General features: G+C 31.9%; 1 protein-coding gene across 9 annotated transcripts in view; it reads right to left on the minus strand.

Annotated features, from left to right (window-relative positions):
- The window catches only part of Sntg1 (syntrophin gamma 1), an 800,188-nt gene that overhangs the window by 31,778 nt on the left and 745,506 nt on the right, over positions 1 to 22,904 (minus strand). For all 9 annotated transcript variants that reach the window (XM_078017191.1, XM_078017195.1, XM_040294069.2 and 6 more), the window contains one exon: positions 6,258 to 6,368. In XM_078017191.1, the coding sequence (XP_077873317.1) occupies positions 6,258 to 6,368 (111 nt within the window). The remainder of the gene's footprint in view (positions 1 to 6,257; positions 6,369 to 22,904) is intronic.

Below are 22,904 nucleotides of genomic sequence, written 5' to 3' on the forward strand. Positions count from 1 at the left end.
TGTATAAGAACATATATATGTATATATCTGTCTATATTTACAAGTATAATTAGGGACAGAAATTGTCTCTGGTTCCAATTAGCCAGTGTTGGGAGGGAAGAAGTAGAATTATTTTATCACTAAAATGACTCTCCTAATGTTTGTGAAAACAATATGAAACTACTTGAACCTCAAGGAAAAGTAAGTAAGAAATAAAGACACAAAGAAAGAAGCAAAAAGATGGAAACAAAGAAGTAGAACTGCTATTCTAATAAGGAGAGAAAATTGAAACATAAAATGTGTTAAAGACATAAAATGATAAAGAACAAGGGAAACACTGAAAAAGAGTAATACACCTTAGATATATATCCCAAAATATCAATATTTAGTTTGAAAATCAGTGGCCTAAATGTATCAATTAAAAATTATCAGACATATCATGAGACCAGACACAACATCATCTGTAACAAATCAACTTTAAATATAAAATACATATAGATTAAAAGTAAAAGTAGGGAGAGTTATTAGAAATAAGATGGGTATTACAGATAACATATTGGTCAACTGTCTCAGCTGATACAATATTTCTTAAAAATTTTCTTTGCAAAAATAGAACATCAAAATGTTTTGGCAAACTGATAGAAATGAAAGAAGAATTAGCTGAATTTGGTATTATGGTGGATCAATAAGATTTGTTCATCATTTGAAAGTTAGTTGATATATTCCATCATATCAACAAGCTAAAAACACATGTGATTGTACCATTAAGTGCAGAAAACATACATAGCACTTGTTTATGACTACAAACTCTCAGTAAACTAAGAATAAAAGGGAATATCTAAATTTGGTAACAATAATCTACTAACATGCTGCCACCATCATATTTAATGGTAGAAAGTTCAAACATTTCCCACCATGAGTAGAAATAAAGGCAATGATATTCACTCACAAGACAGTTTAGTTAGTATAAACATAACTATGTATAGATAAGATATATGTGAGAAAAACTATAAAATCTAATGAAATAAAATAAAGAAATTAAATAAATTAAAATAAATAATAATATCAAATAATAATTTATATTAAATTGAATATTTAAATTAATTAAATAATAATTAAAATTAAATAGTAATTGGGATATAGACAGAGCTCATGTACATGGATAAGAAGTGCCGTTATTATCAAGATTTCATTTTTTTCAATTGGAATTATAGGTTAATAAATTTTTATTCAAAAACTCAGAAAATTACTTTGTTGATATAAATAAATTAATTTTAAGATTTATATTGGGTGAGAAGGAGGACACGAGGAAAAAAAGGTGAGAGAAACAGGGAGGATAGTGAACCAACATTGAATTCCATGCAGGTACGAGTTTGTTAGGATGAACCCAACTACTATGGATAAGTTTAAAATTCTGATAGAAAAAGAAAACGAAAAAAAAATATCAAGTGTATATGAAGAGGCAAGAAACCCTAAAAACTCAACATAATATCAAAAGACAAGAACAAATTTAGAATATTCACAGTTCTCAACTTTAATAAATACTCTAAAGCTGTAGTGATAAGAGAGTGTAATATTGAGAAGAGCACAGATAAAGAGATAAATTGGACAGAATAGAAAGCCCAGAAATGGAATCACACAATATTGTCAACAGATCTATGATTAAGGAGCCAAAAAGCAATAGAATGGAGAAAATATAGAGTTTTCAACAAACAATACCAGAATAACTGTGCATCTACTATCAAGGCAAAGGAAAGAAATAAATCCAGACATAGATCTCACATTACAAAATTTAATTCAAAATAAATCACAGCCCCAAATGTAAAATGTGGTACTGTAAAATTGCTGGAAGTTAGCATATGGGAAAATACAGATTAGGTTTGGTAAATGAGTTTTTATATATGCACAAAAGGCACCATCAATTAAAGAAATGAGAAACCACCTTTCTTCTCTATGAAGAAAGAGAATGCAAAGTCACAGATAAGGATAAAATATTTACAGAAGACAGAAAAGAGACTTCTTCAGATGAAAAAAAATAATCTAAATACATACAAAAAAACTGATAAAATGAACAATATGAAAACAGACACCCCAATTTGGAGTGTTTTGGGATTGGGGATGTGGCTCAGAGGCAGAGTACTTGTCTAGCACGTACCAGACCCTGGGTCCTTCTGCAGCACTTGGGAATTACAGTGTCTAAAACAGTAACAGAATATCAGCTATACAGAACAGAATGTATGGGTGAAAAATAAGCTCATTAAAACATGCTTTACATCATTTGTCCTCAGTGAAATGAAAATCAAACCAATGAGATACCATGAAGCATCTGTTAGATGCTTAAAATTTAAAACACTGACAAAACCAAATGCTGACTAGTTTGTGGAGCAACAGGAACACTCATTTATTGCTGCAGTGAATGAAAAATTTTCACTTTGGAAGACAAGTTGGCAATTTCTTAAAAATGAAACAGCCTTACCCTAAGATCTATCAATAATTGGTACTTATTTTCCAAAAGAATTGAAATTTTCTGTACACACAAAAAACAAAAAATGAATACTTAAAGCAGATTTATTCATAACTGATTTCCAAAACTCAGAAGTAATCAAAATGTCCTTCACTGAGTGAATGGATAAATTAACTGTGATACATCCAGGAAATGGAATACTGTATTATTCAGTACTGAAAATAAATGTCATAGAAAGTCATTTTACCAAGTAAAAACAATCAACTTGAAAAGAATATCTACTGTATGTTTCAACTTACAAAAGTTTTAAACAGTTAAACTAGGGAGACTGTGAAAGATCAGTGATTGTAAGGTTACTGGAAGGTAGGGCTGATCTGACAGGGCACAGAGGATCTTCAGACCAGTGAATCAACTTTGTATGTTCCACATTAGGGGCAACTCTTGGTGTTGCACATACTAAAATTTAACCCTAATATTAACAATGGATTCTTGGAGATAATGATGTGTCAATGAAGCTTCAATGATTGTAACAAGCATGCCACACCATTGTAGGTTGTAGATAGTGGAGACATGCTGCCTGTGTTGGGAGAGGAACAAAAGGGAAATTGCTATATTTCTACTTAATTTTTCTGGGTACCTAAAACAGCCCTTTTTTAGGTAAATTTTCATTCAAAAAATAATTTTTAAAAGTTTATTTTTAAATGAAAAAAGTCTAATTCATTCAAATTCTATAAAGCCAAAGTGACAATAGTAGCAAAAATAAAAAGCAAGTGAGAAAGCAGAATTCATTAAATTGATTACAGAAAACAGAAAATAACGCTAGTAAATTAAAATGTCTCTAGCATCATTAACAGAAAAATAGCACAAAAAATCAAATGATACAATTAGAAAATAGGCAAAAAAAGAAAGAAAACAATCTAATTTAAAAAATGGACTAGAAAACACTCATGTAAAATTGTTTATAATTACTAGGCATTGTTTAAAACTATGATTAGAACATCTGAAATAAAAGGTAGTGACAATGTAACTTACTGGCAAGAATGCAGAGAAACTGAAGTCTCATACATTGCTGGTGGGCATATAAAATGACACAGCCATTCTGGAGTTTAAGTTAGCTATTTTCTTTAAAATTAAACAACTATTGTCCAGCAATTTGTAATTCTGTACATTTATACTATTCAGTGAAAACTTATGCCCACACATAAACATCTACAATCTTATTTTTGGTTCTGTTTGGACATTAGTTTACTACTTATAAGTTGCGGTTGCACAGAATATAAAAAAGTTAGCAAATGCTCTAATTTTAATTCTTATACAATTTATCTGATATTAGCAGAGGTGATAGTCTGGAGGTACTTAGAAGGTGGCTTTAAAGAGTCTGTATAGCTTGCCACCCTTCTGATTGATCAGTGACTTCACTTGCTATATGGCCTTTATTTTTAATTTGGTATTTTTTATGTTACCCTGGGGGGTATTATTTTCCTTATTTTATACAGAGAGATGCTGACTTTAAAGACCTTCATTCTGAAACAGGAGGATCATTTGTTCAAAGCCAGCTTCAGCAAAAGTGAGCAGTAAGTAACTCAGTGAGACTCTGTCTCTAAATAAAAAATACAAAATAGGGCTGGGGACATGGCTCAATGGCTGAGTGCCCCTGAGTTAAATCCATGGTACCTATTCCCCAAAAAGTATCTTCATTAACTCACCAAATATTGTAGTCACTCATTATTTTTAAGACTGTTTTTTCATTTCACAATTGCTACCTATAAATTTGAAAATCATATGTAACCAAATATCTTAATTTTAAAATTTGTTCACAATGAATGAAATTATAAAATAAAGCTTTAAAACACAAGAATAATGAGAATAACATTTAGTGACTTTCAGGTAAGTAACAAATAAATATAATCATCTGCATAGCTGCATTATGTAATAAATATTATATTAAAGCAAAAACTAAATAATGGCCATTTTATTAAATTTCTAATTTTTCCATCGTGTGCTAAAGGTTTCTGAGTTCATTCAAAGTGTTAGAAAGGGGTTGTGGCTCAGCAGTAGAGTGCTCACCTGTGTATATATAGTGTCACATATAAATAAACAAAATAAAGGTGCTGTGTCTACCTACAACTAAAAAACTATTTAAAAATTTTTCTAAAAAGGGTTAGAAATCTAATAAACAAAAATCAAATAAATACTATATTGCTGTCAGCAACTCATGGTTGAGGTTTCCCATTAGTTTGAAGAATACAGAACTGATAGTAACATGAATTCATCAGTATTAGCATATGTGCCATACTTTGAAATATTGAAAAATCTACCAAGAGCTAAAGTAAATATAAAAAGTAAGTAGTTAAAGTAAATACATTAATAAAGTAAATATATAAAGTAAATAGTTCACAACTGCAATACATTTTTTGATAGCAGCACTAAGAACTGATTTAAAGAGTGATATAACTGGCTGGCACAAAGTGAATGATCCATTCCTGGCAGCTGATGGGGAGAAGGGCGGAGTAGTGACAAGACAGAGAGAAGATGTGCCTGTGTTTAGGGAGGTGGCCATGTTGGGAATGTAGATTTGAAAGTTATGAGACAAGTTAAAGGAAGTGGATAAAGTCATCAAGGCATTTGTCTAAACTGATGACATATAAATATAAGGCAAGGTCATGGAAATATTATTGCTTTAGAGAAATACAATATGAAGGATCCAGCATAAGGGAAGTGCATCCACCATTCCCTCCTTCAATATACACTCCAGAAAGAAATACTAAAGGCAAAGAATGATATAAAACAAGAATGGATATTCCCAGAGGGGCTCAAATCAGAGTTGAAGAGAAAAGTTAAGAGAAAAGCATTAGGAGATATATAAGGCAAAGAAGGGTTCATCTTGATAAAAGAAGGAGTAAATATGTCTGAACTGAATACCGAGCAGCCATTCAAAAGCCTTTGTCTATACTATCACATAGGCCAGACCTTGGAAGTCTTTGAATGTCAGGCTAAGACTTTGATCCTGAATTTAGTAAGTAAAGGAAGGTAAAAAATTATAATAATAATTTTAATTCATTGTTGAAAGTTATATTGAGTTATAACAACCACATGATTAATTTTTCACTTTGGTGTTTGTAATTTTATACATTCTTACACAAAAGAAGTATTTTTATGTTTTATGCTAACCAAAATATTGTCATTATGAATCTCATAGTAGGGTGATGTAAATAATTTAGATTTTGAATATTTGCAAATAGACATACTCATAAAAATAAAAATAATGCATCTTTCTAAAGAGTTAAAAGCAGCATAGTTAATATATTCCAGAGTACTAAAAATGCACAAGGGGAAAAGTCAAAAGTCATTCATTTAACTCATCTTGCTTAACACATAGATCACTGGGGAAATGCATTTATTTACTAAATCAGTTTCTGTAGGACTTTGTATTCTTATTTTGGGGGAGAATAAATAATGATAAAATAGAATTCATCTTTTTAAGTATTTTAAATTACTTAATTAGAATGTGAAACCACCAAGTGACGTATTTACTTTTCAAAATGTTATTTTAGTGTGATACAAATGCAGTGCATGAGGAATTAAAAGTAAGAAATGCAATTAACTGTGTGTAATTTATTTTAAGCAACGCCTTTCAGTGGATGTTTATCATTAAAATCTTGAAGTGATTTTATTCTATTGGCCATGAGGGATGTTTCAAGGTAAGTGGAGAATATGTTTTTGTTTCTTTGGTTCTTCTAAATTTTCTCCCTTTTGCTTCTTAATACCATTAGTGTAATTAGACGTGTGTATGTGATAAATTTATCGTGTTTACCTTTGCTTCAATCTGTTTAGTATCTGGATTCTGAAACAAAAATTTGATTTTGCTCTTGCCATCATCTGAAGAACCTTTAAGCTGAGAAAATTTATACCTCCAAAGTACAGCCTAAAAGGAAAAAAAGAGAAACACATGCAAGTCAGTATAATTAATGTCTGCATTCAGCCAAGAAATAATTACCTTTTAAATAGTAAAAACACATAAAGTTACTAATATGTCCTGATAATGAAAGGTAAATTAAAATATATTTATCAAAGGGTATAATTTAATTCAATATATTCTTTAATTTTCAGAAATAACTTCTGTACCCATGAAATAATTATTGCAAAAATATATAAATTAATTATTTTCAGTATCATGTCATATTTAATCAGGAAACAATTTTGACTTTGTTTCGCAACAATGTAAGTCATGAAGTATTTATGATTTGATGATTCTGGAGATTTCACTTGAAGCCCAAAGTATTGACCTTATTGCTTCTTCAAAATGACGTATCAGCTTTAATAAATAATTATTATAAAAACTTACATGGTGAACTCACAAGATTAAATAAGAATACGAATTTTATAGACCCCCTCATTGAGTCTATAATGTCTTTAAAAATATAACTTCTTTCTGAAATACAGTAATCCACAAATACAGTTCTTTGTAGCTAAAAACAACAAAAATCTGTAGCTTTTACAAGTAGCAAAAAGGAAATACATGAAGGTTAAATTGGAAATAAGTGAAAACTGTATATTTTTGTTATTTCTGATATCTTCTATATTATAAATCTTATTGTCTAAAAGTAAATTTTGTTCTTTGGCATGTACTACAATTTAAAATATGCATGCCCAATGTTAAATACAAATGGCATAAATCATTAACTTGGAAAACTACACAGTTGTGTTAAAACATATCACATACCAGGTGGTTTTAAATTATCTTACTACCTTTGTCTCATTACACCAGGTAAGTTATCTTACCACCTTTGTCACATCAGTATATATTACAAAGAAATACATTCAACAAAATATGCTCTTGTTAAAAATAATTTCTTGTGGTTTCTAAATAATTCAAGGAAACACATTTATGGTAGTTGGATGTTTGGATGTTTTCTTGGGGCAGTTTTGTTATTGTCTCTGATAAAATTGTAGAGAAACAAGATATACATATATTAAAAAGTACATAAATATGCATATATGCACACATGAACACATTAATATTGTAAATTAAGCATATTATGAAAATAAATTTTAGCATTACATTGGCCATTTAAATCCATCTTTCTCAAAGGCTTTTAACCTTTTCAAGCAGATTTTTCAATGAGAAAATACTATTTTCCTCTCCAGTAATATTTAAAAAATGATCCCCAATATACTGTCTGTTTACTATAATAATCTCACACTGGCATGGAGAAAATAAGATTAATTGAGGTTGCATTGAATATATTTAAGGGCAAATGAAAATGGATGAGCAAACATTTATCTCCAACCAACAATTGCAAATTAGTAAATGTTCATAGATGTGAAATTAATTCATGGTAATATTTTCAGTTTAGCTATTCCAGTTTTCTAATCCTGGTCTTCTTTTGGAAACATGAGACTTTAAATGAAAGAAAGTAACAATGACTAACATTCGGACTGTACATTTTCACATGCTATTCAATAGAGGTGAATGCTTTTCTTCTTTTCATCTTGTTACAGGGAATCAATGAAACTTTCTGAGAACTTATTTTTATCTCAAGTAATTTTATATTTTTGACATTATTCATCAAAGGAGTAATACTGGAATTGGACTAAAACATGAGAATGACAGTGACAATCAAGGTAAAATGATATTCTGTCATTTCATAAAGAAATGATGTAAAATACAGAATTTGTGTGATGCATAGTATATAACCAAGGTCATTAGTTCACTCATTTTTATTGAATAAATAATAAATCAGATGAGCTTATGATAAGACAGAACCTCGGTCCACATTTGCTCTTAAATATTAATTTCCATAATTAATGCAAAAGCTTCATTTTTCTGCAAGTGGGTGGTCAGTTATTTCAGGACCATTTACAGAAAAGACTATACATTCAACTGCACTGCCTTCGGTCCTATTTCAAATATCATCTGGCTATATTTATGAGGGTCTATTTCTGTGCTCCCTAATCTGTACTACTGATCTATTTTTTTTCACTATTATCACACTGTATAGATAACTCTGGCTATTATTTGCTTGGAATATATTTTCTCATCATTTCTCTTACAAACATCTATGTAGATTTATAGTAAGTCTTGAAATCAAGTCATGGCAGTTCACCAACTTTACTCAAATTCTTTAATTCCATCTAGATCTTCTGCCTTTTCATATGAACATTAGAGTCAGTTTGTTGACATCCACAAAATAACTTACTGAGACTTTGATTGGTCTGTTTGGTTATCCAAGTATTTATGTAGAGGTATCCAAGTATGGAACTATTATTATAGAATTGTTTCTTCCTTCGATTCTGTCACTTTGCTCATATATTTTGGGGATCTGGTATTGAGTGCATGGATTTTATGTTTATTATTGTTGTAGCTTATTGTAAAATGTTCCATTTTATAATATAAAGTCTTTTTGTCTCTTGTAGCAATGACTTAAAGTTCTCCTTTTCTATTAAATAGCCAACTCCCCTTTGGGTAGTAAGTATTTGCATGGATGCTCCTCACATCATTTCCTTTGCAAACATCTGTGTCTTTAGACTTCATGTTAGTCTCTTGTGGACAGCAGACATAATTTTTAGAAACCTAATATGTGACATAGGACAAAGAGCAGTAACTGTTTTGTGGTTTCAGAGTTTCTGTCAGGGGTGATGAAGACTTTTGGAACAGATTGTGATGATAGTTGGACAACAATGTCAATCAATCAGGACAATAAACTGTGTACACAAAAACTGTTGAAATAACAAACATTATGTCACATATATTTTAGAGAATTAAAAATAAATGAAAAATTATTCTGGAAACAAACTATTTCCAGAATTCACTCAAAGGAAAGACTAATTAAAATGTTTAATTTTAAAAATAATAAAAATGCCTTAATAAGAATGGTGAAATTATCAAATGATACATAATCATGTTAAAGCATAATTAATTTATACAAAATTTTACTAACTCCTTTTTTTTATATCATGGATTGAACCCAGGGGTGCTTATCAGTGAGCCACATCCACAATCTGTTATGAGACAGGGTCTCACTAAGTTACTTAGGGCTTCGCTAAATTGCTGAGGCTAGTTTTGAACTTGTGATCCTCATGCCTGAGCCACTGGGATTACAGGCATGGACTACCACGCCTGCTCACTCACTTTTTTTTATCTATTTACCTAACATTTATGTAGTGGCTTCTATATCTTGAGTATTGTGTTATTTAAAGAAAAAATGGCACTATCATAGGGACCTTAATTTTTGTTAAATCTATGTGTACACTTTGATCCTTACTATATTAGACTCTATAATTTATTGAGAAACAATATCCAATCATTAAAAATTGTGTTAAATGTTCTCTTTAAATCCATTAAGATACAGAATTCTTAAAAATAACATTATCTGGACAATTAACTTTCTGAGAAAAACAGTTATTTTATCTCAGCTTATTATTTTATCTCAGCTTCCACTAAGTCAAAGTCTTTGTGTTTTAAAAAGTGAAATAAACATTCCAACTATAGGAAAATTACAAGTGACTATATCAGTAATTATTTAGTAATTTTTGAAAAGATATAGGTTCTAGGTTTAGGAGTAATGAATTCCATACTCATTTATGTACAGGTTCTAGGTTCAGTAGTAATAAATTATTAACTCATTTATGTACAATTAACATATATTAAGGAAAAATATATTTTTATTGTCGAGTAGCAGGAAATATTCTAAGGTAGAAAGAAACCCTTAAATAGCCAAAAAAATAAAAAGGAAAACAGTGCAACAGACAAAAACCACAGAAAATAGAAAAACAATTATTCTTCTTAATAATGTTTATTAACTTCATTAGACATTTAGATTATATTAATTTTAAAATATCTGCATTAAACAACCATTAAACTAGTAAATGATCATTGAAAATTATATTAACTAAAGCAATAAAATGATGTCAAAACAAATATTTCCATAATATTGCTGGTGGTAGTGTAAAATTTGAGGAACATAATTTTAAACATGTATTTTAAGCTTTAAAATGGTAATATCATTTGATCCAGAAATGTTATTTCTAGAAAGTAACTGTAAAAAATATACTATATGAAAAATAAAATGTCAAAGACATTGTTAAAAATTTTTAAATAATAAAATTCATAAACATTTTACATTAAAATAGTATTTATGAGAATCATGTAAGTCTCTATAAAATGCAAGTCTCTTCTTATTTGTGGGGGATACGTTTCAAAGTCCCCTGGGGTTGCTGGAAATCATTAATGGTGCTCAACCCTACAAGTAGTGAGATACTGCAGTGGTCACTGAGATAACTGAGAAGACTAATAAGTAACTAAAGGGCTGGTATCCTATATGGCATATATCCCCTGGGCTAAGAATGATTCATCTTCCAGGGTGAATGGAGTGGGATGGCACAATGATTCATTATGCTACTCAAAGGAGAATGTAATTTAAAGCTAATGAATCATTTACTTCAGGAATTTTCCAATGACTATTTTTGGAACACAACCACGGGTAACTAAAACTAGAGACAACAAAATAGTAGATTAGGGGACTATTGTAATATAATGTTCAGGGCAAACATAAGGACATGGCAATAAATGAGATAACTATGTTTAAAAAACATACAAAACTGGAAAAATGTCCATCAAAATAAATAACAGTGCACACCCTGCCATTAATCTATGTAGTTTTTGGACAAGAAAACTTATTTTCTAGTGTAGCTTTGCAGTACAATTAAGAGTTTTTAAATCCTCAGATTATAAGTAAATTTTAAATGACATTTCATGTGTAGTCATGATAGGAAAAAACACAAATTTGCTATACCTAATAAATCAGTTCTCAAGAATGGACAGATATTAAATTCTATAACTTTCATCGAGTTGCAATATAGATCTTCTGACTATAATAATGCATATTAAAAATATGACAGATGTTGGAGAATTTTTTTTACTAGGGAACATGAATCCTTGCCTGTTTGTAGGATATCTCAGGGATGAATAGATAATGAAAATAATGATTGACAGAAAGATTTGTCACCTAAAAAATAATGCAAAAACTAGGAAAAGTTATAAGATCAATGCAACACTCAGATTCACTAAGGCAAATTTTCATTAACCTGAGTCAAAATTATTGTCAAGGAAAATAATAAAAGTCTGAAAACTATCTTAATTCAAAAACCCTTTGACAAACCTATTATGCCAAAATTTTGTACTTAAGATTCTGATAAACTTTAAAAAAATAGTGGCAAATGTGTTAAGAATATTTTTTATGAAAAAAAATGAGTGGACAACACTACATTTTTAATAAGGAGAGTTTTATATTCCTTTGAGTGAGCACAAGGCAAATTCCTAGTGGCTGTCTCTGAAGTGGACCCAAATAGAGTTGTGTTAGGTAAACTGTGGGATATGAATGCTGATTGGAATTGTTGTTACTTACACACTTTGATGTGCTTGGAAACAAGAGGCTGGTAAAGAAAGACAAGAGCAATTCTTTCTTGTCTCAAAATCTTTCTAATCTAAGTACAAAGCAACCCATCATGTAGTAATAACACACCACACAAAGGAAACCTATGTGAAGCAATGTGGATGTTAATTAACTAGATTTAGCTATTTCTCGATTTAAATGCACTTGAAAACATCAAGTTATACAGGATGAATACATACAATTTCATCTGTATATTTAAAATAAGTTATTTATTTAATGAAACACTTTTAAAAGATGAAATAATAAATCTTTTATAAAAATGCGTGTGCCTTGTTAGAAAATTTTTTATGATGCCATACTATAACTTAGAATACATATGTGAATTTGTTCCTATTTTTCCACCTACTAGAATTTATTTATTCTGTAGAGTCATCATTGCCCAGATACAATGAGAATAGAGGATTATAAAGATCACCTACTTTTGTGCCCTCTATTCCACAGGACTGTCCTAAATTCCATTACCAGGAAATTAAGATGTTTCCCCCACTACAATGCACATATCCTAGGACAGGATGCATTTGGGCAGAATATTGAGATAAACATAAGTGCTGATCTTAGAGCCATAAGTTCTGAAATATACTCCAAATTTTATATCCTACTTATAAGTCTCAAGACTGGGTAAAATGCTTAATTTATTGTAACCCTAGTATATTCTGTTGTAAATTAGAAGAAATAATACTGGACTATTCTACCTTAAAGGTTACTGTGAAAATGGATGAGATAATAATGCTCATGAAATTGCTTTTGCAGATTGCAAAGATATTTCCCTTTTATTAGTTTAAACCACTGTGGTTTTTCTCAGAGAAGAGTAAGCTGATGGCAAATTTCAATTTGAGAAGCAGCTGGACAAAGGTAGTAATGGTGATGTTTCTGGGAGGATAAAGAAATGGAGGTGAGAAGACAAATATCGTCTCCTTCATAATTTAATGGTGGATCTCTTTGCATTCTTCTACGAACAAAAGTTCTTTGTAATTGGTTATAAAAATAAAATTGTATTTGATCTTAAATGTAAGTCATTAAACACAACTTTGAGAAAACATGCCCCAATTAATGTCTAAAATGAATTAACCTATCAAAGGTATACATATATGTATGCTTACATACACACTTTTACACACACACACACACACATAGACTTCAAATACTAAGTTCATCATGTCTGGAAAATATCTTCCCTTCCTATTTGCCCCTCCTATCTCCTTTTCTTTACTACATAAACCTTTAGGTATATAATGCCTCTTAAAAAAAAAAGTTACAGGGAGCAATTGAAATATAGAATAGCAATAGTGGTAACAGTTGGAATTATTTCACTGTGAATGAATGTTAAACCCTGACCCTTTTAAGAGACATGTGCATTTAATAATATATTTGCTTCTTTTAAAGTCTTTAAAATAGCATTATTCTTTTCCACGTTCTTATCCTACTCTGCGCCTCTTGATAAATATTGCAGCTTTTCCACAAGTCATGGTTGATAGGAAACTGAGTGTGTCTTTCTACTGTCCTCCTGTTCTTCCAAATATGTTTACTTTTATCCATTTAAATCACCTTTGTCTCAGAAAAATGAGAAGAATAATGAATCTTATCCTTCTGAAATTGTAACTGTACCACATTCTCAGTTGCAATTTTTTCTTTTCAGTTTCCTCTGAAACCCGATCAATCAAATCTATACAGCTTGCCTTTTAAAAATCCAATCATCTTTTAGCATCACAGCGCTAATGTACAGAGATAATCCATCTAGATAAGATGCTGCAGTATCAGCTGCTAGTGACTCACCTTTACGCCTAGCACAGAGTCCTTTAACCACAGGAAAGTCTTGCAGAGCTGAAATTGTGGCTGATATATCCATAGAAAGCTCCAACCCTGCTGCTGTCCTCATGATGTCTGTAGGGCAACTCAAGCTATCAATATTCAAGCTATTTAGGTGTAACTAATGCTAAGGTACATCACTTGGAGGTAAATTATCTCCCTTTCCCCAAACTGACAGCCTCTTTCCATATAGGTGTATCTCCTAAAAGCACCGTGCAACAAACCTGTTTCTCTGACTTAAATATTACTCTGTGGAATTCATTCTAACACAATTCCTTCGAGCATCAGCTTCAATTCAGAGCAAAGATGGGATTTTGGAAGTGGGCTGCTTCTTAGCTTGCTGAAAACAGAGAACACATCATTGGTACCCAGTAGAATAAGTGATAACTTGATTCTGGCTAATTACAAGTTGATATCTCCTAGATATTTTAAATGACTATTCTAGAAAAAAAAATGTGTGGAATTTATGGTAAACCCTCACAGGAGAATCACAATATAGACCTCCCTAGTTTCTGGACTTAAGCAATACCATCTCCGCAAATCTGTATACCATGTGACAGATATCCATTAGCATGATAATAGGTGTAGGAGAGTGCTGAAAATTTACATGAACTGAATATCATGTTTGGATTCTTTCCACCACTATAAGTTACAACAGGCATATTAAAAAAAAAACAAGTTGCAAGGTATAATGTATTCACCTATAATCAGATCAGAGCATATTCAGAAGGCATAAGCAAGCTGCCTAGGCTGGAAGGCTAGACGCCATCTCATCACAACCCTTGGCCATGCATGCTTCATAAAGTTGCAAATACACCACATGGAGAACAGTTCTTTAAAACAGAAGAAAGAGGTGTAGGGTTTGTTTATATTAGACAGACTCAGTATGTTGGTGCAAGCTAAAGTTATTGAGTGTAACTTTCTAACAATTCCTTTATTAGACTAGGATCCCAAGAGATGGCAGTGAGGAGAAAATAATTTCCACAACATGGAGCTGAGGATAGTATATCTAGGCATCCAATTTGTGAAAACGAAGTGACCTAAGGCGAAAATATACATGGATTTCTTGTAATATTTTCAAGAGGTAAAAGACTTAAACTGTTAATGAGAGACCTGGAAGGAAACAAAGCAGGAAAGATTAGGACAGAAAGGTCACTGAACAAAGCCACTTAAATATTTCAGCAATTTGATGTAAGTCAGCTTCCAGTATTGGCATGTGGACACAAGAATAAATGGGGGCTCATTATGAACCCCATACCATGGTCCCCACTCACCAAGATGTATTCAGTTTCTACTAACAGAGACAATGATCTGTCACTAACAGAGACAATAATAAACACTCAGTATGGCTCCAGAATTCTTGGTTAAACCAACTGGCAATTTGATGGTGGAATGATGACCTTGGCCCCCCTCACCCTGGAAAAGCAATGATTCATATAGACAGGAATATACCTGGTGTAGGTATTTGTTTGCTTTTCCTACCTGTGAGGCCTCAACGTTTTAAGACTTAACAATCTTTACAGGAGTTTCCAAAACTCAATTCATGTCAGTGTACTCATTTGACAACAAAGGAACTGCTGGAGTGAAGCCACTTCATCAGGCAAAACTGGAGCATGAAAGAACAGTTACAATTTCTACGACTGATGTGTCACGTGGTAGATGTATTATGAGAAAAGGACAGGATGTGATGTGTACTTTGAATCTCTGACCAGAATGTTAAACTCTGCTTCCCCAGTAAGTAAATTACATAGGTTGGAAAATGAAGAGATTGATTTAGGGCTGAACCCATTTACCATCACTCCCAGTTAGCCATAACGGAAATTTGGGCATCCTGTATGCTTAGCTCTGAACTGTGCAGGTGGAGATCTGAAGCACTGGGTCCTTCTGTTCATTTTAGTCGCTTTGTGCCAAGAAATCAGCAGTCAAGGAAAGGAGTTATCCTTGGTCAGGGGATGACTGACCCTACACACAACAGGAGATCTGAGGAAGTTGGAGATATATTTGATCTTCAGTCACTCCACTGAACATCTCTTGATACTGTCTTTGCCAGATTTAGTGGTAAATGGACAAAATCAGCATCCATGATCTGAAGAACAGCTACTGGGGATGAGAGGCAGGTTACATCAGTAGGCAAACTGCCTGTGATGGTTTGGTTATAGTTTGGTCATTACTAGAGGATACTCCTTTAGTCTTATATGAGACAATGCAGGAGTGCCCAAGGATGAAATGATGTGATTGTGAGAGCTACCACCTAGTCAGTATGTTAATCCATTTGATGGATTAATAATTTGAAAGGACAGCTGTGCTGAGAGGTACCTGTAAGCCAGGTAGGGTGTAGGTGTAGGGAATGGGACTCTGGGGGCATGTCTTTGGGGATTAAATATCATTCCTTTGGCTCCTTCTTCTCTCTCTACTCCCTGGTTCTCTTCTGCAATAATGCTCTGTCTCAGCATGGGCCCAGAGGGATGCAATCAGCAGACCATAGATGAAACCACTGAGATCATGAACAAAAACAAATTCTTTCTTCTTAATGAGTTGCTCTCATTGGGTCACAGAAATTAAAAGTTGACTAGCATACTGCCCCAGCCCACAGTGGTAAGGGCCACTGGAAAGCCTAAAGGGAAAATCTGGAATGGTGATTGGAGAAGTGGATGATGCTTGTTAGTTAGCAGAAGCTGTTTATCACTGCACTAATCCTTCTCCCATTTATTACAACACTAGAGCCACCAGCATGTCAGAAAAGCTGTACCTATTACCATAGAAACAATTCAGATTGAGTGATGCTGGAGGTGGACCTCAGTGGATATAAGGACTCCACACTCCCAGCTTTTCAGAGCTGTTGTACTTGTAGCTGCTAGGAATAACATCTACTAAAGGAGCTCTCCAAGAAAACTTTTGCAAGGAATATAATCTAAGACAGCTTTTCTGTTTTATAGATATTTTTAAATTAATATATTTGAGGTAAATTTTCATCTTACCCCTTAGCCACCCTCTTCTTCAATTCATCTTAAATATGATTAGCTTTTACTTCATCTTTTAAGCAGTAAATCTAGAAATAATAGTTGAGTTTTCCATGATATTCTGTCTTTATTAATTCTAATTCTCACATACCTCATAAATCTCTTGTAACATTACTAGTGTCCCATACCACTAATATAGTTTAGACCCCAATTTCTGTCTTGGATATTCACAGTAACTTCCAATTAAATTACTTTCCTTTATTCTTGAATTCCCACCTCAGATAGTGCAAGTCCAGTCCCTTTTCTTGCTAAAACAATCATTTTATAACTCAAATAATATTTCTGCTACATAACACCTTTCAGTGGTAGAATTATGATCATTAAAGTCCTGTCAAGAAGCAAAAAATCTCTGAAGATTGAGCCCTCCCTTAAATATCCAATCTCATCTTTTGCTGCTGTCCTTCAAACATATTCTGCTCCAGCTGAGTTATACACAAACCACCATGCTCTTTATCTTCATTTCCATGTTGCCCAATGTCCATTTTGCCTTAAGGGTCTTACTTAAGGCTTCATCCCACTTTGGTGGATTAGTTTCAGCTCTACCCAAATCAAACATCTTCAAGGCAGTCTTTTTAGAAATGCACTACAGGCTGGAATAAGTGCCCTTATTAACTGTTCTATAGCACTTTGTATAATAGAATGATACTATAGTACTTTCATAAGAAATCAGTGGTAATGAAGTAAATTATTAATGTCTTTACTAAAAGTGATTCAGTGCAATGAAGTGTTTATGGTTTAGGACGTTAATTCTTCAAATGTTTATTACACACACAGACAATTACACATGCACACACATAATCAGGCCTTGAATAAGGACAGAATATGAAGACATGTGTTGTACATGGGGAAGAGAGGAGCTAAGTAAAAGTTTATTTCTATTTCAAGTCCAGTGGAAGGATGAATCAGTCCTCTTAATCCTGCAGTCAAGTTAGTGAAGCATGAATAGACAAGATGCACTTCTGTATTTAAGCATCATCATATTCCAGGCCTTGTTTTTTGGTGGTAGACACTTATATCATGAGAACGCTTTCCTGATCAGCAAAAATGGAACATACAGGGTGCTTGCTGATAAAATTAAGTGCACTTGGACATAGAATGCTGAAGATAGCTCATCTGCAGGTCTCTTGTGATGAGGGTTGAAGTATTCAACACTTCTGTGTCCCTGAGCCAGTTAGCAGGCCAACCTACTTGCTGTAAACTGTCCCCTGGCAACAATCTTTCAGAAGAGGCCTTGGAAATGGGAGGAAATTGGAAATGACATGCACATGAAATACACAAATGCCTAGGAAGCAGATGGTAAATGGTCATCCTGTAGGGCTTATAGGAATTAATCTAATAATCATGATAGAGATTGTGTTGTGCTCTGTGTGATTTCAGTAAAAATATTTTATAGTTTTAATACTGAAAAAAATTACATTGGGCTCTTTAAATAAATTGAAAATGAAGATGAGTATTCAGTGAAAAATAAACTAGTGAATTTTAGTATCTTAAAACGTTGATAATAAAGTGCAATTGCACAAAGTTTTTTGATGCTTACTCATCCATTGTGAGAACCACAGCATCACTGATTATGTAAAGCCCCAAGGTTCAGATTGAACAATTTGTACTTACTTGAAAGGAAAAATATTGTCTGCCCAAATGGTTTTAATGTATTTACAGAAGGTATATTTCAAGTCAACTCTTGTGTATAACTTTTTTACTTAGATCAAATAAATCTACATCCCAATCAAATTTGCCTGTTTTTAATTTCAAGTTTTCATGTTCAGGTATCAAAATGAGTCAGTTGATACTGATTTGTCTTCATTAGCAGAAGAACTTCAGAAACAATTCCATGAGGTCAGTTGTCTATCAGTTCTTCAAACAGAAAATCATTTTTTTCTAATAGCTGGCTTTTTCACTCAATTTATGAACTTACAGATAGAAATATAATTCTGTCAATATTGAAAATTTCTATTATTTTCAATCTATCAAAAATTCAGTTAAAAACTTCAACAATGCCTATGGTATTTATTATAGCAATGATAATATGAGTATGAACCATGAATAAAACCTAACGCTGTCGCAAAATCAGATTTTCTCCAACTAAGAAACGTGGCAAAAATATACTTGATTTTGATGAGTACATCATTCATAATGCATCTGTGGTACTCTATTAAAAATTATGAACCGAAAATAATTAGCCTTCTTATCAATGATTAATCAATAAAAAATGTCGATAAAATATTCCTCAGTGTGCCTAGTATATTTTTATATTTTAAAGATGATAGTATTTCTGAAATATCTTTTGACAGGACTACTTTATAGAACAACTAATATCAGAAAACCAATTTTTTGAATAATAAATAATTATTTATCTTCACTTGTGGGATAGTAAGCTGCATGGAGACCTACTTATTAGCCCCGAGGAAACCTGATATTCCCCTTGAATTGTAGGGAACTCAGATGAAAGTAAAATGTTTATTTTTTTTATTTTTATTTTTTTATTGTTGGTCGTTCAAAACATTACATAGTTCTTAATATATCATATTTCACAGTTTGATTCAAGTGAGTTATGAACTCCCAATTTTACAGATTGCTGTATCACATCAGTTAATGTTTAAATGTGCCTCTGCCTTGCATTCATTTCCCGAACAGAGATCTGATGTTCCCTACTTTATTATCAAAGACCATAAAAACACAGTAGCTATCATTTGGTGCCTCTGTCAGGGTATAATTATTCCCAGTATATCTGTAATATCTTTCAAAAAAGTTACTATTCTACTTCTGACATCAAATATAAAAAATACACCTAACTGAAATTGTTTAAAGTGAAAAGCAAATGTTAAATGTTAAATGCAAGTAATACTATAGAACAAGAACTTAGATGATGTAAACATGAATCTATTTTTTTTTAATCAGTGAATCAGGATTATCTTTATTTCTCTGTCTCTTTCTGTCTCTGGAAAATGCCATGCCCTTCATGCCTCTGGCTTAACAATTTCTGTTCTTCTATTTAGAAAATTCTTCCACCAGGTGGTTTAATAATTGCCCTATTCTTGTTGTCCAAGTATCATTGGTTTAGACATCTTTTCTAAAACCCTTCTCAAATTTTCTCTATAGACCTCACTCATTTCCTTCACAGATAAATCTGTTACCTATGCTCTTTTTACTCTGCTTCCTTCAACTTAAGGTGAGACTTCAGTTTGGTCTGACTCCTTGCTGCATCTCTAGATCAAAGAGTAGAGTAGCTGGTCTACAGCAGAAATGGGATGAATCTAACTTTTGTGAAAGAAATATATTAAAAGAGAATAAAACATTTAAAAAATGATTCTTTTCCCTTTTACTGTATGGGTGTCATGATATTGGAGTCAGGTAACTGGGAAAAGTGAGGGAAACATACTGACATGAGAATTTGTAAATTACTCTAAAATTTCCAACTGTAAAGCTGCCATGGTACAAAGCAGTTATCTCCTGGATGGCGCAAGCACAGGGGTCTGTCTTCTCTGGGGAACTTGGACCAAGGAATCTTGGTTTGGGATGGGCTAATTCCTGTCACTAAGTTATAATCTCAATTTGTTGAACTTGATGGATATTAGTCTAAAATAAGGAAGACAGAGAATAATCAAACAAAAGTAAGAGGAATTTTTTGGAAAAATTTCTGAATAGTTTCAAAATTTGGAATTCAGTCCAATATTTCCATAATAAGGGATCGTAAACCAGACTTTTATTTCCATGGACCACTGTTCCTGCGTGCAACTCCAGATTAAGTAAATCAGCTTCTTCAAGTTCATTTGGGCAATGAAATCTGAGAATATTTTCATCAAAGAAATTTAACTAACATTGTTTAACTGGGCAATTTTTTCTATAGAATGCACTTTAAGAAATTATAAAATATACACTGTAGAATTTAAATGCATTTATATATTAATAATGTATCAAAATATATATGGACAGTAAAACTTCTTTGTTTTTGACAGTGAAAATATCTAACATTATATTTCTTTGAGTAATTATATGAAATTATATATACATATGTAAATATATAATTATATATGTATATATATAATTGAGCATTTAGAAACATGATTAAATATTTTATGAGCTTAAAAGCTACAAGTAAAGATGAAAACAAAAAAAAACAGCCACACTTTGAATCACAGAAGTTTCAATATTGTAGTTGTAAGAGATGCATTGAAGAGTGCTAAGGGAGAAAGCACATTATAGAAATGTATATAATAAAAGATAATTATTTTCATAACCTCACATCAGAGAACTATATTTTTAGCATAATTATAAATGGTATTTTATTGAAAATGCTTGGCTTCTTTCTGAAAATACAGGAGAGAGTCAGAAACTCATTTAGAACAAGCCAAGGGAAATAATTTACAGATTATTCAAAAAACATAATGTGTTTCTGAGTCACCATTTCTTCTTCATAACAATGCAGTACTGTTTTCAATCTTTTCTCCTCTATAAGTAAAAAATATTCCCATAGCTTATTTATCTGAGGAAGATCTATTGTTAGAATTGGTAAATATTTGAAAATCCCAATGGGCTAGAGTACATTTGTGGGAAGAGTGAAGGAAAAAGTCTGCCCAGACTCTTAATTTTTTCCACTGTAAGATGGATTTACAAAGCTGTCCACTACCACAAACGGAGAAAGTGGACACAAAGCTGGCTATAATGAAGGGACTCCGGTTATTGAACAAATTCACTTTTGCATAGTATCAAGCATCAAGTGTGCCTTCCATGCAGACTACCCAATAATCCAATCCATCAATAATATAGAAAACTAAAGTTGCATTAATACTAATGAAAAACTCAAATGTTGAACAAAAATAGAGAAAAAAATCTCTGATGCCTTCTTTATTGATTCCCTTCAAATTTCAAGCCTCAGCTTTTTCATGCTCAAAAGAAAAATTTCTCTTTAGGGAAATGGAAGGAACTCTCATATATGAAGGTAAATTAAACAACATGCCAACTCCTTTATGAGCAATAAAACAAGATATTTTGCTACACAGAGTAAAAAACACTTGAAAGAATAATCTATGTGGTTTACAACTTATTGCATAGAACACATTAAAAATTACAATAAAAATGCTTTTAGGAAGGATACAGGTAAATATCTCCCATAAGATGAATCACTGGTATTTGACACTTGACTAATGTGTAACCAGCAATACTCACAAGCATACATCATTCCCCTTGTTTTGATGGATCTTCTATTTAAACAGTAATCTAAACCTTCCCATAACATCCTATTTCCATTTTACATTATCCTTCCACTTAGAAAAGAAGCCAAAGTACATGTATCATCTCCTGCCTCTACTTTCTCCTCCCCACAAAATTAATTTATAGCAAATATTAATATTCTAAATATTGAATCTGTTTCTCTTTTCTTCATGATAGAGTGAGCTGAATAGTCACATTTGGTAGAAAATTATTAGAAAATAATTTTTAAAAGACATTGTTTTGTATTTATCTTTATATTTTTCATTTGTTCTCCATTTATATGAAATTGATCATGATTAGATTTCTATATTCATGAATCCCATATTGATAGATTCAACCAATAAAACATGAAAATATTTTTAAATATTGCATCTGTATTGAACATGAACAAACTTTTTTTCTTATCATTATTCCCTGAGCAATAAAGCATACGAATGATTTAAATAACATCTACATTGTAATAGGTATTATAAGTAATGTAGAGAAGGTTTTAAATATACAGAAAGATATGTGTATGTGTGTGCAAATGTTGCACCATTTATACAAGGAACTTAAGCGTCTGTCAGTGTAACTGCAGGGGTCTTGGATCCAATCCCACATATGACACTATGGAACAACTGTAGGCCTTAAGATTTACTTAATTATATTTTCATTAAAACAAAAGTCCCATTTGGAAGATACTGCAGCAATCTAAATAAGAAGAGATTGCTGATGTTAGCAATAGTAGGAAACAGAATGAGGAAACACCTTCCATAATTATTTAAGGGTTGCTTTTAAAGACTGAATGGCAAAGTTGAGAAAGAGGCAAAGGCACAGAACTAAAATAAAATTATTTTCATAAATAAGAGGAATACAAAGGACTCAGCTATAACCTATATAATAATACATATCATACATTAAGTTTATAACCATAAATTTGAATGTGATATAGATAAAAATATCAAGAGATCACAGAATTAGATGAATGTT

Source organism: Ictidomys tridecemlineatus, chromosome 7 (assembly GCF_052094955.1).
Source record: "Ictidomys tridecemlineatus isolate mIctTri1 chromosome 7, mIctTri1.hap1, whole genome shotgun sequence".
NCBI lineage: Eukaryota > Metazoa > Chordata > Mammalia > Rodentia > Sciuridae > Ictidomys > Ictidomys tridecemlineatus.